The sequence below is a fragment of the Pipistrellus hanaki genome, assembly GCF_964339955.1.
Source record: "Pipistrellus hanaki genome assembly, chromosome: 4".
In the NCBI taxonomy this organism is placed as follows: Eukaryota; Metazoa; Chordata; class Mammalia; order Chiroptera; family Vespertilionidae; genus Pipistrellus; species Pipistrellus hanaki.
Genome location: NC_140506.1, coordinates 90,139,269 through 90,158,941, shown reverse-complemented (window position 1 = coordinate 90,158,941; position 19,673 = coordinate 90,139,269). Strand labels below are relative to the sequence as shown.

At 55.9% G+C, this 19,673-nt stretch overlaps 1 protein-coding gene across 7 annotated transcripts in view; it reads left to right on the top strand.

Annotated features, from left to right (window-relative positions):
- MMP25 (matrix metallopeptidase 25) overlaps positions 1 to 19,673 on the top strand; it is a 46,649-nt gene continuing 26,976 nt past the window's right edge. For 2 of the 7 annotated variants that reach the window (XR_014794877.1, XR_014794879.1), the window contains exons 1-11: positions 6 to 709; positions 1,057 to 1,189; positions 2,630 to 2,768; positions 2,862 to 3,154; positions 9,420 to 9,596; positions 9,716 to 9,800; positions 9,968 to 10,050; positions 10,693 to 10,845; positions 10,930 to 11,187; positions 18,251 to 18,293; positions 19,479 to 19,517. Coding sequence is in view for 4 of the 7 variants with exons in the window: in XM_084882320.1 (XP_084738446.1) it covers positions 527 to 709; positions 1,057 to 1,189; positions 2,630 to 2,768; positions 2,862 to 3,154; positions 9,420 to 9,596; positions 9,716 to 9,800; positions 9,968 to 10,050; positions 10,693 to 10,845; positions 10,930 to 11,187; positions 11,408 to 11,679 (1,776 nt within the window). In the remaining 3 variants the exon portion in view is untranslated. Of the gene's footprint in view, positions 710 to 1,056; positions 1,190 to 1,940; positions 2,148 to 2,629; positions 2,769 to 2,861; positions 3,155 to 9,419; positions 9,597 to 9,715; positions 9,801 to 9,967; positions 10,051 to 10,692; positions 10,846 to 10,929; positions 11,188 to 11,407; positions 12,322 to 17,106; positions 17,182 to 18,058; positions 18,150 to 18,250; positions 18,294 to 19,478; positions 19,518 to 19,673 lie in introns of those variants that run through there. The other 5 variants (XR_014794878.1, XM_084882321.1, XM_084882320.1 and 2 more) reach the window with 5 other exon arrangements.

Below are 19,673 nucleotides of genomic sequence, written 5' to 3'. Positions count from 1 at the left end.
GTCGCCTGCGAAAGCAGAAGTGAGCCGCGCCCCCGAGCCCCACCGGCGTTCGGACCTGGGAAGAGAAACTTGCGGCCGGGGCTCTAGCCAACCTCCCCCCGCCCGCCCCTCCCCCTGCCCCGCCCCGCCCCGCCCTGCCCCCGGGCCGGCTCAGAGCTGGGGGGGCTTCACCTCGCCCGCCCCGTCTCGCTGGATGTCAGAAAGTTGGGCCATTTCCCCGCCGCGCTTTCACCGCTAATCGGGTGTGCCCGCCCCGCCCCGCGCCGCCCCGCCGAGGGAGGGGCCGCCGCCGGCACAGGACCGGCCGGGACCCCTCAGATCCGTCACTACAGGCCCAGCGCCCCTGGGCCCTCCGCTGGGCTCCACATACCCCTGCCCCCTGCCCCCTGCGCGGTCCCCGATCCTCCTGCCCACCCCCCTTACCCAGCACCAGGTGCCCCACCCTAGCCTCTCCGCTCTCCTCCCCGGACCCGGGCGGCTCGGTCGGGCCCCCTGGAGCCCCGCGCTGCCCCGGCCGGAGCGCGCCATGCTCCGGCTCCGGCTCCCGGGGCTCCGGCTCCGGCTCCCGGGGCTCCGGCTCCGGCTCCCGGGGCTCTGGCTCCGGCTCCCGGGGCTCCGGCTCCCGGCGCTGCTGCTCCTGGCGCTGCTCCTGCCGCCGCTGCCCGCGCTCGCCCCGGAGCCCGCGGCGCAGGACGTGAGCCTGGGCTTGGTGAGTGGGGTCTCCCGGCCTCTGGGATCCGCAGGGGCGTGGGGGGAGGGGAGCTGGCGCCGGACACCCAGGTCAGGCTGAGCGCTGGTTCAGTGCGGATGGGGTCTGGGATCCCGGATTCTAGGAAGCGTCGGGGTTGGAACCACGGTTTGAAGATTGGAATGGGACGAGGCGGGGGAGGTGGCACCAGGACTCGGGGGCTAGGAGAAGACTGCCAACCCAGGGCGGGAGGGCAGGGCCTGGAGAGGGGCGCCCCGGCTCCGGACTGGAGAGCGGGGAGGCTTGCAGAAAGCAGAGTCCCACCGCTCCCGCCCTGCCCGCCTCACCTGCTCACTCCTACCGCCCAGGACTGGCTGACCCGCTATGGCTACCTGCCACCTCCCCACCCAGCCCAGGCCCAGCTGCAGAGCCTTGAGAAGCTTCAGGATGCCATCAAGGTGATGCAGAGGTTTGCTGGGCTGCCTGAGACCGGCCAACTGGGTAGGTGCCCCCAGCCCTGCCTCCCTCCGCACCCCCCAGCCTGACCATTACCCAGCTGTTCCTAAACCTCAGCCTGCGCAGTCAAGGGGGTTAGGACGGTGCTGAACTCAGGCCCTCACCCAAGAAATACCGAAAAATGTATCGAGAATCGCTTACGTGAGAGGCCATTTCAGGCCTGGACCCTGAGTGAGCAAAGTAGATAAGTCCCTGCTCTCATAGAGCTAACCTTCCGGAGACAGACACATTCTGGAGGCCAGAAACAGAAATAGGCAGGACAATTTCAGAGAGTGGTGTTTTCGAAGAAAATAAAAGGCTAATAGTGTTGAGGGGCTGGGCTGGCCAGGTCAGGGTCCTCTGACAGGTGTCACGGGAGTCGAGAGGAATTCCTATGACACAGAGAACTCACAGGACACCACGAGGAGCAGCCAGCCGCGGGGAAGATGCGGGAGAAGAGGGTACCAGGCCAGTGCAGAGGCCCTGTGGCTGGGACAGGCTGTGCACCTGTGAGGAGAGAGGGCTAAGGAGCTAAGTAGAGGCCTGGTTGGGGGCGGGGGAGGGGGATTGAAAGGGGTTTGGGTTTGATTCCAAAGCACGGCCAGAAGCCATGGAAGGGTCTGAAGGAGGAAGGCAGCATGGTCTGTATTGCAGCTTTACATTTATTTCCTTTGGTTGCTGATGGAGAATGGTGGGTGGGGAGCACGGAGGCCAGCATGGAGGTAGTGCGGGGTGCGGGCAAGGGCTGATGGCGGAACGTGTGATGAGACACGGTGGACTCCAGGGTGCCTTTTGGAGGCGGAGCTGAGAGGCTCATCTGTCGGGTTGAACGGGGAAGAAGAGAGAAGTGGTGGGTTCCTGGCTGGCGGTGAGGGAAGGCAGGGCGTTCTCCTGCCCTGGCCGCTGCCCAGCAGAGCTGGCATCCACACGTGCTCAGTGACACGTCGTGGCCTCCGCCATCGAGGTGAGGTCTGACCTTCTGTGGAGGCGGAGGAGTCTGCCGGGAACTGAGCTCAGCTGGAAAAGGGGGTTCCAGGCAGCTCTTACCCAGGAGCGGGTGGTTAGTCACAGGAAACCAGAGACCCAGCCGGCATGGGGACTCTGGACAGATTTTATCTAGACACGATAGGGTCTTGGAGCCTCTGGTGTGGGGTGTGGGCACCCTCCTAGGGGTTTCCAGCCTCAGAGAGGAGTCTGCACGGCACCCACAGGGCTCAGGGAAGTTCCCCGCCTGAGGCTCCGAGCACCACTGGAGGCAGCCAGGCCCTCCAGGGCCAGGTGCCCGTTGGTATGAGCCAGCTTACAGAATCAGACTGCCTGGGTTCCAATCCAAGTGGAGGCACATGTCTTAATCTCCCTGAACCTGTTTCCCATGTGGGAAGTTAGCTGGCATCATGGCTATGGCAGGTTGTCCTGCTGATCCCGCTCCCCCAACCTGTCCCACAGACCCAGTCACCATAGCCACCATGCATAAGCGCCGCTGCTCTCTGCCCGACGTGATGGGGGTGGCGGAGTTGGTCAGGCGGCGGCGCCGGCGCTATGCTCTGAGCGGCAGCATTTGGAAGAAGCAGACCCTGACGTGGAGGTAGGTGCTGGTGCCTGCCCCGCCCTGGGCTGGCCTGCTGGGCCCCGGCCTCTGTCTCCCTGGCTGTCCTTACCCCCCCCCCCCTTTCCCCAGGATACTCTCTTTCCCCCAGAGCTCGGCGCTGAGCCAGGAGACCGTGCGGATTCTCATGCACCACGCCCTGACCGCCTGGGGCATTGAGTCTGGCCTCAAGTTCCAGGAGGTGGGCCATCAGGGCTCACCGGAGCCGGACATCCTCATCGACTTTGTCCGGGCCTACCACCAGGACAGCTACCCCTTCGACGGGCAGGGGGGCACCCTCGCCCACGCCTTCTTCCCCGGGGAGCATTCCATCTCCGGGGACACTCACTTCGACGATGAAGAAATCTGGACTTTTGGGTCAAAAGGTACAATGTCCCTTCTGAGAAGTCCTCTCCCCAGGTCTCTGTCTGTCTGTCCTTTAAGAATTAGGTTTAAATTACATTTGTTGATGGAGGCGGTATCCGTTGGGCTTCTCCAGGAAAACAGAACCAATATGATGTGTGTGTGTGCGCGCGTGTGTGTGTGTGTGTACACGGGTGTGCTTTATTTTAAGGCATTGGTACACGGAATTGTGGGACTGGCAAGTCCAAAATCGGTAAGGCAGGTCCCCAGGCTGGAAGTTCAGATGAGAATTGATGTTGCCATTTTGAGTCCAAAATCTGTAGGGCCAGCCGAAACCGGTTTGACTCAGTGGCTAGCTAGAGCATCGACCTGTGGACTGAAAGGTCCCAGGTTCGATTCCAGTCAAGGGCATGTACCTTGGTTGCGGGCACATCCCCAGTAGGGGGTGTGCAGGAGGCAGCTGATCGATGATTCTCTCTCATCAATGTTTCTAGCTTTCTATCCCTTTCTCTTCCTCTCTGTAAAAAATCAATAAAATATATATTTTTAAAAAATCTGTAGGGCCAGCCAGCTGGCTGGAAACCCAAGCAGGCTTTCTATGTTGCAGTCCGAAGGCAGGATTCTTTTTCCGGGGAAAGCTCAGTGTTTTGCTCTTAAGCCCTTCAGCTCATTAGGTGAGGCCCGCCCACAGAATGGAGAGTAATCTGCTTTACTTAGAATTGCACCTGCAAAATAACCTCCAGAGCAGCATCGAGGCTAGCATTTGACCAAGCAACTGGGCGCCATCGTCTGGCCACTCTGACACAGAAAACCACCCATCCAAGAGGCCTGTGAGTGCCCAGCTCCGAGCTGGGGCCGAGAACTTAAAAAGGCAAAAACGCAGTTCTGTGCAGCCCCTGAGTCAGAAGAGTAAGCGGCAGTTGCTACACATCATGACACAACCACAAGGAGTTACAACAGGGAAGTCCTCAAGCCTGCGGGTGCTCAGAGAGAGGACTGATTTGAGGCTTTGGGCTGCAGGAGACTTCCTGGAAGCAGTGACTCTGCTCTCTCTCTCTCTCTCTCTCTCTCTCTCTCTCTCTCTTTTTCACACACATACACACTGAGTGCCAACTAGCACACCAGGCCCTGCTCTCCTAGAGTATACAGGGAGGGGGTGAGGTTCAATATGGAAGCGCAAGCCAGTGAGCTGGCCGAGTGCAGGATGGTCATGTGGTCAGGGAGGAGAGCACTGGGGTGAGAGGTGGCTGAGGACATTGGGGGCTGGGAGGCAAACAGCACAGTGTCAGGAGGGTGGGTGGGAGGGTTCATATCACACAAAGGGGCCTTGGGGAGCATGGGGAGGCGTCTGAATTGTAGGGTTCTGTAGGAATCGATGTGGAAGGTTTTGCATTCTAGAGGTGCTACTGGCTGAGGTGCAGGGCAAGATAGGGCAGGAAGGCGGACAGTTGGTACAGAGCCAACGCGAGGATGGTGGTGGGAGATGGGGGTTGGTGAATGGAGGGCAGTGGGTGGCTCTGAGGGACGTTTAATCAGGATGGGTCAAGGTTGGGGTCTGACTGGATCCTGGGGACAAAGGGTATAGGAGGTTGGTGTGCTGACCCCTGGAGGACAGTCCTGGTAATGCAGGTGGGAAGTGTGGGGGCAGGAGAAGCAGGCTGCGGGAAGGTAGGGGTGAGTTTACGTGGGTATGTGTCTGTAGAGCTATGGGCAGTCGGTGCAGCTAGTGCATGCTTTGGTGGTTTAGAATGTTGCTCTAGAGCAGTGGTCGGCAAACTCATTAGTCAACAGAGCCAAATATCCACAGGACAAGGATTGACATTTCTTTCTTTTCTTTTTTAAATATATTTTATTGATTTTTTACAGAGAGGAAGGGAGAAGGATAGAGAGCCAGAAATGTCGATGAGAGAGAAACATCAACCAGCTGCCTCTTGCACACCCCCTACTGGGAATGTGCCTGCAACCAATGTACATGTCCTTGACCAGAATCGAACCTCGGACCTTTCAGTCCGCAGACCGACGCTCTATCCACTGAGCCAAACCGGTTTCGGCAAGGATTGACATTTCTTCTGAGAGCCGAAAACCGACCTCTGCGCATGGGCCACGAAGTTTCAATCAAATACCCGCTCGTGGTATTTTGTGGAAGAGCCACACTCAAGGGGCCAAAGAGCCACATGTGGCTCACGAGCTTGGGCTCCTGTGACTTAGGTTAGGTTCCCCAGAACGGGAGCTCCCGACGTAAATTCTTAGGCAAGCAGTTTCTCAGGGGTACGTTCTCAGGGGAAAGGGAAGCAGGAGCCTGGGGAAAGAGCTGAGCAAGGATGTGGTCTCGGCCAGAGGAGCCTGACCCGGCTCGGAGCTCTGGAGCACTAGGGGTGCCTCATAGTTGGTCCTCCCTGGAGGCCACGTGCCCAGCTCTCCTCGTCCTGCATCCGTCCGCCATTGTGACCTGCTGGGCAGAGGTGGCCTGGGAGGGAGAGAGGGCCATTTTCTGAGGCAGGGGCAGCCAGGGCATCGGCACACCGGCTCAGAGAGGTTTTGGGCAAGGTACAGGTAGCAGCCACAATAGTGAGACTGTGTATTTAAGAACACAAGCTCTTTTCAAAAAATATATATTTTAGTGATTTTTTACAGAGAGAAAGGGAGAGGGATAGAGAGCTAGAAACATCGATGAGAGAGAAACATCGACCAGCTGCCTCCTGCACACCCCCTACCGGGATGTGCCTGCAAGCAATGCACATGCTCTTGACTGGAATCGAACCTGGGACCCTTCAGTCCTCAGGCAGGCGCTCTATCCATTGAGCCAAACCGGCCTCGGCTAACAATACAAGTTCTTGCTGGCTTGTGTGGTTCAGTGGGTTGGGTGTCATCCCCTGCCCTGAAAGGTTGTAGGTTTGATTCCCAAGGCACATGCCTAGGTTTCAGGCTCCATCCCCAGTTGGGGATATGCAGGAGGCAGCCTATCAATGTCTCTCTCTCTCTCCCCCTACCTCTCTCTCTCTTTCCCTCTCAAAAAAAAAAAAAAAAAAAAAAAAAAAAAAAAACACAACAAAAGATTGCAAGCTTGAAGCAGAACTCAAGGCTGGGTTATAGTCCTCTGTTTGCTATGTGTGTAAGTTACTTGACTTCAGTGTGCTTAGTTTTTGCACGGAGAAATGGAAATAATATTACCGTTGGTAGCGTGGATTTACGGATTAAGTGAGTAATTCGCCTCCAGCTCTCTGCACAAGGCCTGACACAGAATCCTGCTCTGTTCATGGCCAGCTGCTGTCTGGTCTGAGCCTGCTGGCAGATTTGAGAGTCGGAGGTCCTGGAGGGTTGGTAAGGAGGAGAGTGTGGCATTTGAAGGTCAAATATAGAGCTGTGGAGAGCCCCATAGTAAAGGGGAAGGCACCAGGGGAGGGGAAATCAAAGAAATAAGGAAAGATCACCAAAAGGTGATCAAAAACAAGAGTGAAAGAGGAAGTGGCCAGCATGGCAAACCGATCCCGTGAGTGACATGGACTTGGATTTGGCCATGTGGGAATGAAGTGACCTTGGTGCCTGTAGGCTTGGTGGATGGGGGAAGAGTCCAGACCACAGGAGGGTAGGCGTGAGAGGAACTGAGGGAGTGGACGGACAGGTGTAGGGAGTGTCTTAGGATGCGGGGCTCTTGAGAGCACTCAGGATGCCGACTGAGTTAATAGGAAGGAAGGGTTGGTGGATGGATGGATGAACAGACGGATGGATGGATGGAAGCAGGGGAGGGTGCAGGCATGGACGAATGGGTGGGGCATTGTTCTCGTCCTAGAGGAGTTGAGCAAGGCAGGGTCCTGGAACAGGGCAGGGCAGCAGGTGAGCGGGGGTGGGGGTGGTGGTGGTGGTAGTGGTGAAGCTATCCGTTCTGGGTACACAGGAAATTACATAGGGCGGCCTGTCTTGAAATAGGAAATGCACTTGTCAGCATCTGTCGCCTAAGAGCTGGGGGCTGGACCTGGGTGGTAACTTGAGGGGCTGTGGGCTTGGAATTGAGGCTGAGTGCCTGAGAGCAAAGCAGCTTCTAGCCGAGGCCCAGGGCAAGGTTAAGAGAAGGTATTGAGAACCCCCATAGACCTGTGGTCAGCAAACCGCGGCTCTCGAGCCATATGTGGCTCTTTGGCCCCTTGAGTGTGGCTCTTCCACAAAATACCAGGGCTTGGGCGAGTCTATTTTGAAGAAGTGGCGTTAGAAGAAGTTTAAGTTTAAAAAATTTGGCTCTCAAAAGAAATTTCAATCGTTGTGCTGTTGATGTTTGGCTTTGTTGGGTAATTTCCCCCAGCTGCATAGCATCAAAAGAGTGCAAGGAAGGGGTGTGGCCAAAGGAGAGGCAAGGGGGGGCGGGGCAGTGAAAGATGAAAGAGTCCTACATGATTAAGATACCTCACTCGCCCTGGCCAGTGTTGTTAGGTGGTTAGAGTGTTGGCCCAAGCATGGATTCCCAGTCAAGGCGACATACCTAGGTTTTGGAGTTTGCGCAGTAGGACAAGTCGAGGAGGCAACCAGCCGATGGACATCGATGTTTCTCTCTCTCTCTCTCTCTCTCTCTCTCTCTCTCTCTCTCTCTCTCTCTCTCTCTCTCTCTCTTTCCCTCCCTCCTCTTTCTCTCTCTCTCCTTCTCTTCCTCTATCCTTCCCTCCCTCCCTCCTTTCCACTATCTCTGAAGAGCAATGGAAAAAATATCCTCATGTGAGGACAACAGCAGCAGCAGCAACAACAACAAAAACCCACCAAACTTCCTCATTTCTCAGAAAAAGGACCCAGAGCAACGGGAACCCCACAGACAACACAGGACCTCCTCAGGACCTCTGAGTGTGAACGAGACCATCGGAGGTCCTGCTGAGAGCGGGCCAGCACAGCCTAGGCTTCAGCCGCATTAGCCTGACCGCTCAGTGCCTCCGTGTCCTGGCCTGGAAACGGTGGTGGGAGGCGGGGGTTTTGTGAGGAGTAAATGAGGACAAGTGTTTGCTCCTCCTCTTACGACTTATACATTTCCCTCTTAGACCCCCACTTAGCAGCTGAGAGAAAACTGCTTCTCGGTTCCTAGGCCACGTCCAATTAGACTGTGTTCAGCACTGCCGATGCCGGTTAGAGGTTTCCATGAAGTAAATCAACATGGGGGGGCGGGGCTATACCTCCTGGGGGCTCCTCGCCCCTCTCACTGTCTCTGTCCCTTTTGGCCTCTCACCTGCGAAGCGGGGGCCAGCAGGAAGCTTGCAGATGGAAGAGGAGCTGAGGTTTGGCCAGCAGCTGGGAACGTAGAGAAGCTTGCTTCTGGCGCCTGGGCTGGGTCCCCAAGGAAGAGGCCTCCATGTGCAGAGAGAGGCAGGGAGTGAGGCTGAGCACCCAGGCCAGCAGACTGTGGTCAGAGAGTGCATGCTGAGGCTGCGGGTTCTGAGGAGATGGATGGAGGCTGCAGTGGTGGGAGGAGAGGCCAGGACCCCAGGGGGGTGGGGAGCGGCGGAAGCTGTGGAAGGGAGAGATGGGGAAGGGCCACAGAGATGGGAGGAGGGGAAGAGGGAGGACCATGGGGGTGGGAGCAGGATTCTGAATGTCTCAGGAGCAGAGGCCAAGGGGACTGAGCAGCATTCCTCATGGGTGGGAGTGCGGAGGGTGTTGAGGGGTGGGTGGGGACCTCTGACCACCGGTTGGAGCTGGGGGAGGGAAACTCAAAGGGACTTTCCTTGAGGGAACTGTGTGCACCCCAGTCTCCTGCTTCCCCTCCCCCGTGTCTCTCTGGGCAGGCCTAGGTCAGTGAGGCTAGTCTTCCTTGGGCCAGACTGTCCCCTCCTGCCCTTTCCCTAACCCAGTGGTCGGCAAACTCATTAGTCAACAGAGCCAAATATCAACGGTACAACAGCGATTGAAATTTCTTTTGAGAGCCCAATTTTTTTAAACTTAAACTTTTTCTAACGCCACTTCTTCAAAATAGACTCGCCCAGGCCGTGGTATTTCCTGGAAGAGCCACACTCGAGGGGCCAAAGAGCCGCATGTGGCTCGAGAGCCGCAATTTGCCGACCACGGCCATGTAAGCCCAGGATCCCAGGGTCTAGCACTGCCAAGCAAAAATACTGGCTGAATAAGTCAACTCCTACAGGAAGGATGAAATGGCTCAGGGAGGCTTTTGGGCAGAGGACACTGTGACCTCCTCTGAGGGTCTCCTGGCTGTTCCTGGCTGCCAGCAGGCCCCGCTCCCAGGGGCTTCCTCGCTGCCCTGTTCCTGGCTGCTCCAGCTCCAGCTCCAGCTCCAGCCCAGTCTCCCTTCCTCCCCAGATGGTGAGGGGACAGACCTGTTTGCAGTGGCAGTCCATGAGTTTGGCCACGCCCTGGGCCTGGGCCACTCCTCTGCCCCTGACTCCATCATGAGGCCCTTTTACCAGGGTCCTGTCGACGATCCCACCAAGTACCGGCTGTCCCAGGATGACCGTGAAGGCCTGCAGCAGCTCTACGGTACACGGAGTTGTGTGTGTGTGTGGGGGTGTGTGGGGTGGGAGGGGGTTAGGGGGTGCTCCCCACGTGGCCTCTGCAGCAGGGTCGGGGAACACATGTCTCTCTGACTCTCTCTACAGGGAAAGCACCCCAAACCCCATATGATGAGCCCACAAGGAAACCCCTGGCTCCTCCTCCCCAGCCCCCTGCCCAGCCCCCAGGCAGGTGAGTCCTCCTCCAGCTTCGCAAGCTTGGGTGAGCAGCCTCCCCTCCCCAGGGTGTCCTCTTTGGTGAGGGGGCTCAGTAAGAGTCCCCCCAGGGCTGTCCTCAGGGTGAAGTACAGAGAGGAGGAGCCCTGACCCCTTTCTCCTCACCTCTCCTTTCCTCCTCAGCCCCTCCCTTCCTGCCCCTGATCGATGTGATGGCAATTTTGATGCTATCGCCAACATCCGTGGGGAAACCTTCTTCTTCAAAGGTGAGTCACTTGGGATCTTCCCCGGCCCCACAGAGTTGGTTTCCTGCCCACTGAGGGTGACCCACCAGCCCTGTGGGGTTTCCCAGGACACGGACTTTCAAGGCGGGTGGGAGTGGATCTCCGTGGAGCACACCAGGCACTGCCCTTCCCCAACCCCTATGTTTCCCCAGAGCACACTCTCTGAGGCTCCTCGGAGCCTTTCCGCCCCTACCTCCCCCAGGCTGTGGCCTTGCTGTTTCTCCTAAGCCCCACTTTTGCCTCTGTAACTTGCTTCCTGAGCCCAGCCAGCTCAGCTGGCTCCCTTATCCCAGGGCTCACTTCTTCTAGCTGTGTGACTTTGTACACAAACTTTTGCTTGTATTTGACAAACACACACACACACATTGGGGGTGGAGGTAGAAGGAAAGTCCCGGGCCAGCTGGTCACCCTAGTAAGGTGACCAGACGTCCCGCTTTTGGCGGGACAGTCCCGATTTTTAACAGTTTGTCGCACCAAAAGCGGGACGTCTGGTCACCTAGAGCCACTGGACACTTTGGTTTGCAGATGGACCTCTCACCCAGCGCTAAGTCCCAGCCGCCCGCACACCCTGGGGGACACGGCCATTTGCCATCTCTCGCTCCATGCCCACCCCTTCTCCCACAGGCCCCTGGTTCTGGCGCCTCCAACCCTCAGGACAGCTGGTGTCCCCCCGGCCTGCCCGGCTCCACCGCTTCTGGGAGGGGCTGCCCCCCAAGGTGAATGTCATCCAGGCTGCCTACACCCGGCACCGGGACGGCCGAATCCTGCTCTTCAGTGGTGAGTGGGGCGCCCCACGGGGCGAGGCCGGGCCAAGGGGGAGGGGCACCCAGCTCCCTCCCTGACCAGGCTCCCTGCCCGCAGGCCCGCGGTTCTGGGTGTTCAAGGACCGGCAGCTAGAGGGCGCCGCGCGGCCGCTGGCCGAGCTGGGGCTGCCGCAGGGGGAGGAGGTGGACGCCGTGTTCTCGTGGCCGCTCAACGGCAAGACCTACCTGGTCCGGGGCCACCGCTACTGGCGGTTCGACGAGGCGGCCGCGCGCCCGGACCCGGGCTACCCGCGCGACCTGAGTCTCTGGGAGGGCGCGCCTCCCAGCCCCGACGACATCGCCGTCAGCAACGACGGTAGGAGAGCCCGCCTCCCGCGACTTGCAAGCGGCTGGCCCTGGGGCTGGGACTAGAGGTCACCCCCGGGGGCGTAGGGGGAGAGGGGGGTCCCCCGAGGAGCCGTCGGTGGGCGGGGCTCGGGCAGCCCGCACCAGCCCAGCATGTCTCTCTCTCTCTCTCTCTCTCTCTCTCTCTCTCTCTCTCCCCCCCCCCCCCCCCCGCACACCTCCCCTCGCAGGGGACACCTACTTTTTCAAGGGCGCCCACTACTGGCGCTTCCCCAAGGGCAGCGTCAAGGCCGAGCCGGACTCCCCCCGGGCCATGGGCCCCCAGTGGCTGGACTGCCCGGCCCCCAGCGCCGGCCCCCGCCCCCCCAGGCCCCCCAGAGCCACGCTCCAGCCCGAACCCTGCGACTGTCAGTGCGAGATCAGCCGGGCGGCTGGGCGGCTGTCCGTGTCCCTCCTGCTGCTCCTGCTGCCCCTGCTGGTGGGGGACATCGCCCCCCTCTGAGGGGGGACACCTCCTCCCTCTGAGGGGGACACCTCCTCCCGCTGAGGGGGGACACCTCCTCCCGCTGAGGGGGGACACCTCCTCCCGCTGAGGGGGGACACCTCCTCCCGCTGAGGGGGGACACCGCCCCCCGCTGAGGGGGGACACCTCCTCCCGCTGAGGGGGGACACCTTCTCCCTCTGAGGGGGGACACCTCCTCCCGCTGAGGGGGACACCTCCTCCCGCTGAGGGGGACACCTCCTCCCGCTGAGGGGGGACACCTCCTCCCGCTGAGGGGGGACACCTCCTCCCGCTGAGGGGGGACATCTCCTCCCGCTGAGGGGGGACATCTCCTCCCGCTGAGGAGGGACATCTCCTCCCGCTGAGGGGGACACCTCCTCCCGCTGAGGGGGACACCTCCTCCCGCTGAGGGGGGACACCTCCTCCCGCTGAGGGGGGACACCTCCTGCCGCTGAGGGGGGACATCTCCTCCCGCTGAGGGGGGACACCTCCTCCCGCTGAGGGGGGACATCTCCTCCCGCTGAGGGGGGACACCGCCCCCCGCTGAGGGGGGACACCTCCTCCCGCTGAGGGGGACACCTCCTCCCGCTGAGGGGGGACACCTCCTCCCGCTGAGGGGGGACACCTCCTGCCGCTGAGGGGGGACAGGACGCTGGCTACATGGCAGGCCGGTCCTCCCACCACCGGCCTGTAGGGGGTGGTGATCACTGCCCAGCCCCATCCTCTGTTCCCAGGGCAGCCAAGCAAGGTGGGTAGAGCTAAGCCCTGGGGGAAGGGGTGGGGTGGGTGGGAGACAAAGGCTGCCCTGGAAGCACACACAGGAAGTGCTCAGCCTCCTCCCCACTGGCCTGGACGCTGGGTGGCCTCCAGGACTGTGCTTTCCCGGAATGGCTGGCTTTTCTCAGAACACAGCCGGCTGACTCCTTGCAGCACAAGCCCTGCCTGACAACAGCGGCTCAGGTTCCAGGGTCTTTAGAGGACAGGCCCCATTCGGAAACTGAACCCCAGCCTTCCCCCCCTCACTTTTCCCGGAGTTTCTCACCCAGTACGGCTTCCACCAGGTCCCAGTCAACGCCACACAGGAGGGGAACTGGGACCCAGGCCTGAGACCACCCTGGGCACCAGTGCTGCACATTCTGGGTGACACTGATGACCACAAGGGTGACCTTCCACAGTCTGGCCCTGGACCTCCTTGCCAGTCACCACTCTGAATCCGGAATTGTTCCATTCAACAGGACACCCTCCCTATCTGTAAAAACTTCGTTTTGCCTCCACACCATGTGTCTGCAGTTCCCTCAAGGAGAACTGCTTGGCTCCTGTCAATGCTGACGGAAAGACAGTAGATTGAGCGCCCTCTTAACCTGGGTCACTGCTTCCTCAGCACTCCTGGGTGATGAGTGGGTGAAACCTGAGCCGTCTGGTTCATGGCCCACTCTCCACAGAACTCAGGATCCAAATCAGTGCCTCTGGAACTGTGCTTCTGGAACATTCCACATCAGCATCACCCAGGGAACTTTTAACATGCAAATTCCATGCCCTCATCCTCAATCTTCTCTTGGGATGTGGCCAGCAGTCTGCATTTGAGCAAGATGGGGTGGGGTGCGATGGCCTGATAGGCAAGGAGGCAGCCTTGTGGCTTTTCTGTGTGTCTGCCGTGTTCTCCCAGGAGCCAACCTTTCCATGTCCCCTACGGAGCCACGCTGATGGCCACAGTTCATAGGGGTCACCCCCATGGTTGGAGTCACTTAGTGGCCTTTTCTAGGGTTGCTATGCAGCGTCCTGCTCCACGGTGCTCCCTGAAGCTGGGGCTCTGGGCTGCAGTCCCAGTGAGCACCGACAGTGCCTGCTGTGTATCAAGGCAAGCACACCTTTGACCAGTCCATGACCTGAGAGCTCTAAGCCATCTGAGGCTCTGTCAGGATCCCTTTTAAGAACAAGGAGGGGGAAATTTGTATTTTAAAAGCTTATTAGGTTGGATTGGCTCAGTGGATAGAGCTTCAGCTTGCGGACTGAAGAGTTCCGGGCTTGAATCTGGTCAAGGACACATACCCAGGTTTTGGGCTTGATCCCAGGTAGGGGGCATGCAGGAGGCAGCTGGTCAATGATTCTCACTCATTTCTGATGTTTCTATCTCTCCCTCTCCTTTCCTCTCTGAAATCAATAAAAATATATTTAAAAAATAAAAAAAGAGGTAGCGCCTTAACTGGTTTGGCTCAGTGGATAGAGTGTCGGCTTTCGGACTCAAGGGTCCAGGTTCGATTCCGGTCAAGGGCATGTACCTTGGTTGTGGGCACATCCCCAGTAGGAGGTGTGCAGGAGATAGCTGATCGATGTTTCCAACTCTCTATCCCTCTCCCCTCCTCTCTGTAAAAAATCAATAAAATATATTTAAAAAGAAAAAGAAAAAAATGAGGTAGCTTTTCTGTCAGGGCACATGCCCTGGTTGCAGCCTCAGTCTCTGGTGGGGGTGTGTGCAGGAGGCAGCCAATCTGACTCTCTCTACAGGGAAAGCACCCCGAACCGGTATAAGGAGCCCTGATGTATTTCTCTCATCAATGTTTCTCTTTCCTTCTCTCTCTCTTTCAAAAAAAATCAATAAAAACATTTTTTTTTTTTTAAAAAGTGGTACAGTGCACAATGAAACATGGAATGTCTTCAGATGGTGGCTTTTGTGCAACAGTCATGGAGGAGTGGAGTGTTGTGGGGGCTCAGGGAGCCAGGCTTCGGCAGACAAAGCCCAGAAGTAACCCCTGTACCTGAAGCAGGAGCAGCTCCCTTCTCTCCCACCCTGGAATTCAAAGACAGCTCAAGGAAGGATCTGGACTTCCTAGTGTGGAAAGGGGCTTTCACACAATCAAATGGGTTTTAAGGGACAGGGAGATGTCAGCTGAGGTCCAGTTAACCCAGGGGAGACTTTCACTAAGGAAGTGTGATGTATAGTCTGTCCTTATGGGGCTCATGAGTGGCCTCTCAGGAGCCAGGTTCACTTGGAGGATCTTAGGGGATGAATTGTGTCCCTCCACAAATTGGTATGCTGAAGCCCTAACCCCCAGTTACTTCAGAATATCACCTTACTAGAAGACTGGGTCTTTGTGAAGGGAGGTTAAATGAGGTCACTAGGGTAGCCCCTCATCCAGTAGAACCAGTGTCCTCATAAAAGTAGGAAGTTAGCAGACAGGCATGGATACAGGGAGAGTGCCATGTGAACATGAAGACGCTATCTACAAATCCTAGGAGCTTTCCCTTGCAGCTTCAGAAGGAACCAATTCACCCTAATCGGTTTGGCTCAGTGGATAGAGCATCGGCATGAGGACTGAAGGGTTCCAGGTTCTATTCTGGTCAAGGGCATGTACCTTGGTTGTGTGCACATCCCCAATGGGGAGTGTGCAGGAAGCAGCTGATCAATGTTTCTCTCTCATCGATGTTTCTTTTTTTTTTTTTAATAAGTTTTTATTGTTCATATTATTACAAATGTTCCTTTCCCCCCCCACCACCATTGCTCTCCTCCACCAGGTTCCCATCCCACCCTCTGCCCTTTCCCCACCCCCCCCATTGTCCTCATCCATAGGTGCACAGTTTATGTTCAGTCTCTTCCCACGCCCCCCTCTCCCCTTTTCCCCAAGAATCATCAGTTCACTCCCCTTCCATACCTCTGATTCTATTATATTCAACAGTTACTATTGTTCATCAGATTTTTTTTTTAATTTCCTTGGTTTTTAGATTCACTTGTTGATAGTTACGTATTTGTTGTTCATAATTTTTATCTTTGTTTACTTTCTCTTCTGAAAGAACTCCCTTCAGCAATTCATATAATTCTGGTTTGATGGTGATGAACTCCTTTAGCTTTTTTTTATTAGTGAAGCTCTTTATCTGACTTTCGATTCTGAGTGATAGTTTTGCTGGATAGATTATCTTTGGCTGTAGGTTCTTACTATTCATCACCTTGAATATTTCTTGCCATTCCCTTCTGGCCTGCATGGTTTCTGTTGAGAAGTCAGTATAGGTGCTCCTTTATAGGTAACTACCTTCTTTGCTCTTGCTTCTTTTAATATTCTCTCTTTGTCTTTTGCTCTTGGAATTTTAATTATGAGGTGTCTTGGTGTGGTCCTCTTTGGATTCCTTTTGTTTGGAGTTCTGTGCGCTTCCTGGACTTGTAAGTCTAATTCTTTCACCAGGTGGGGGAAGTTTTCTGTCACTATTTCTTTCAGTATGTTTTCGATATCTTGCTCTCTCTCATCTTCTGGGACCCCCATAATTCTGATGTTGGTTCGCTTGAAGTTGTCCCAGAGGTTTCTTACATTATTTTCAATTTTCTGGATTCTCTTGCCTTCTAGCTTCTGTGGAGGAGTGTCTCCTGGCTCTTTATGTTCCAAATCTTTGACTTGATTCTTGCGATCTTCCCTTCTGTTTTTAGGACTCTGTAAAATATGTTTTATTTCAGACAATGTATTCTTTATTTCTTGTTGATCCCTTATCATTTCTTGATGACTCCTTATTAATTCTAGTTGATCTCTTTTCATATCCTCGTAGGTCTTATCCATCTTTTCTAGGAAATTCTTGAAAAACCTTATAAGTGTAGATTTGAACTCTATATCCAGACGCTTTTTGTCCTCCATTTCTTTCGTTTGTGATCTATTTTGTTGTCGCATTTTGCAGTTACAGATGAGGCGGGGTTTCAGGGTGGAGCCTGCAGCTTTGGCTTCCGTCAGCCCCGCCCTATGCGGGTCCTTCAGTGCTCGCTGCCAGCGCCTCTGAGAGAAAGGTGCCCTTGATTTTCGCCTGCTGCCAAACAGTCTATGCTCTCCCCCAATGAGCCTGGTATTGGGGTTCAGTTCAGTTGGAAGTGGAGTTGGAGGTGGCGTTCAGAGCAGTCTGGAGCCCCAGTCTCCTTCCGGCCAGGGCAATCCCGCAGCACAGCCGGCCGTCCCTTCTCTGCGCGCTGTGTGCGTGCCTCCAGGACCTCCTTTTGCCGCTTCCCCGGAGTCCCGCCTTACAGCCCGGCTCCCTATGGATGAGCCTGGTTCCCCGGGGTCTGGGCTAGAACTGGGGTTCAGAGCATTCGGGGGCCTAGCACAGTCGGAGTTTTATCTCCTTTCCGCTAGGGAATGCCCGCCAGGCACTCCACCTCCCCCTCCTCTCTGGCTCCGTCCTCTCCGCGCGCCGCGTCTCCGTACCTTGGGCTTTTCCAGCTCCTTCGCACCTCCTTCTGGTTTTGTCCTTGCTTCTCGCTGTAGAATTTCCAGTCAGTCAACCTTCCTGTAGTTCTGGGCAATGTCCGTTTTATATTTTAGTTGTATTTTATTGAAATTGTTGTGTGCGGCTGAGGCTAGGTGTTCACCCGGGCGCAGCCATCTTGGATCCTCTCTCATCGATGTTTCTAACTCTCCCTTCCTCTCTGTAAAATATGTTAAGAAGAAGAAGAAGAAGAAGAAGAAGAAGAAGAAGAAGAAGAAGGAACCAACTCTGCCAACAGCTTGATTTAGACTGCTAGTCTCCAAAACTGTGAGATAATCAGTTTGTGTGGTTTAGCCACCCTGTCTGTGGTGCGTTGTTCTCGCAGCCCTGGGACACTAATTCAGAGGGCAAGACAGTGGCTGTGCTGAGCTGTGTGGGGCTTTGGCCCAGAACTGGGTATTAGGGAAGAGCCAAGAGGGGGTCAAGGCTATGTGTGACAAAGCCGCCTCAGGGGTCTTGCCATGCCCTGAGCCTGTGGCTGCTATAGAACCTCTGCACTCTGGAGCTGGGGTGCACTCTGTTCCAGGGACCTGGTGGACTTTCCAGACATTCCCCCGCACCTAAACTCCCCAGCCGGAAGCTCTTTATTCTGGAAGCTCTGAAAAATGTTCCAACCTGCTTTTGAAATCTGCACTTTCCCTCTGTTCCTCCCTGTCTCAGGCTGAAGAGGGGATGGGGAAAAGGCCCATTCCTGCCCTAACCGGTTTGGCTCAGTGGATAGAGCATCGGCCTGCGGACTGAAGGGTCCCAGGTTCGATTCCGGTCAAGGGCATGTACCTTGGTTGCGGGCATATACCCAGTGGGAGGTGTGCAGGAGGCAGCTGGTTGATGTTGCTCTCTCATCAATGTTTCTAACTTTCTATCCCTCTCTCTTCCTCTCTGTAAAAAAAATCAATAAAATATATATATATTAAAAAAAGAAAAAGAGGCCCATTCCTGGTCTCAGAGATTCCCTGATTCAGAGAGTGGAGGAGCCACCAGCAGAATTTAGGGATGTGCCCTCCCCTCCCAGAGCCCTTCGACCAATGACCCTTCCTGTCTTTCCTCATTCTCTATTTTTGTCTCATTCCCTCCCCCCACCCCCACACAGTCAGGGCTAACTTTACTTTCTAGGGCAGGTCACCTTCCCCCCTTTCCATGCCAGGTCTTCCTTTGCTGCTCTGAAATCAGCTGACTTTCTGGTGGGATGATATAGAAACCTCAGCTAACTCTGTGATGGGATGATGTAGCAAAAGGTGATTGGCTCAGTGGGGCCCAAAAGGAGCTGCAGCCAAAGGGATTCTGTCGAAGAGGCTGCTCCTCTGAAACACTTCTCACCCCTGTTCCTTGCCATCAGGCCACAGCCTTCTGAACCCTGAGCAGCCATGGACCACTCCGAGGTGAGTGAGAGCAAATGACGAGGGGACAGTGGGGTCCCATTTCCCACTGGTATTCGTTCCCCTCTCCCACCAGTGCAGCCTCACCCTAGCTGATCTCTACATGCACCCAGCTCTGATGCATCCCCCTGGGCCATGAGAGACCCTGGAAGCAGGGTGTCATGAGGATGTGACCTGTATGGTCATGGGTCATGGTGATGGCCCTGGGGCTGGTTGGGTGGATGCTATCCTGGCACCAAACTAAAATTCTGGATAATTCTTGTCAAAGGCCCCAGAGTTTCATTTTGTGCTCAGCCTTTCACTTCATGTAGCAGGTTCTGGTTGTGGGGCCAAAATTCATGTCTGGGAGAGAAATCATGGGGGCAACTCTGTGTGTATGAGAAGAGGGGTGTGTGTGTGTGTGTGTGTGTGTGTGTGTGTGTGTGTGTTTGTGTGTGTGTGACTGAGAAACAATGAGTCTTATGGGAAAAGTGTTACTTTAACAATTAGACCTGTCATATTTGGGGGAAGAGCTGGAGAATGGAGGGTCTATTCGTAAGAAGAGACACCGATCCCAGTAGTCCCTTTATATCCTAACACCCTGAAGGTGGGAGGTGGGCAGTGCTTTCCTGGGAACTTAACAATCCTCTCAGGCATTGGCCTCAGTGTCTATTCTTCCATTTTATGGTGCCTTCCAACCTCCCCACACCCTACCAGCGCCCTCAGCCCCACCCTGCACCTTAACCATGAGGTTGAGCTCCAGGATGCTTTGTACCGTGGAATCATTGGTGAGGAATAAAGTGATCCAGGGCTCAGTGATCAGATTGGGGCCATAATATGGAAACTCAGGAGGAAGTCTATGGGGTACTCCCTGCCTCGTTGGTTTAGGGGTGAGCCAAGGGTTTAGGGGTGAAAAAGGGCCTGGGGTGCTGTGGGCCTGCAAGGCCAGCAGTCAGGAAGAGCAGCTGGATGTAAGCACTTCTGTGTCTGCCCCTCCTCAGAGAGCAGTGGTCTCTGCCCATTCCTCCCTCAGCCAACTCTTACCATAGAGGGTTAGGTATCTGGGAACCAGGTTGCCCTGCACACTCCAGAACAATGTTCATACTTGTACGCTTGAGTGTCCTGATGAGTGTGAGTGTGTGAGCATGTGTGCAACAGGTCTGGGGGTTGGCAAGTCATATAAGATCAATGTCACTATTATTTCTACAGAAATTCGAAGAAGATCGAGAGAAACTGAGGACTAAAACGGTAAGAAGCTCTCCCCCATGTATACATAGGGTGTGGGTGGGGCCTGGGTTTTACTGTGGGAGGGTAAGAATGTTCTGGCCTTCCTGGGATCCAGGAAGGAGAAGGATCAGATCTCTTTGTCCCAACTCTATCTGTTTTTCCATCACGAGTTTGTAG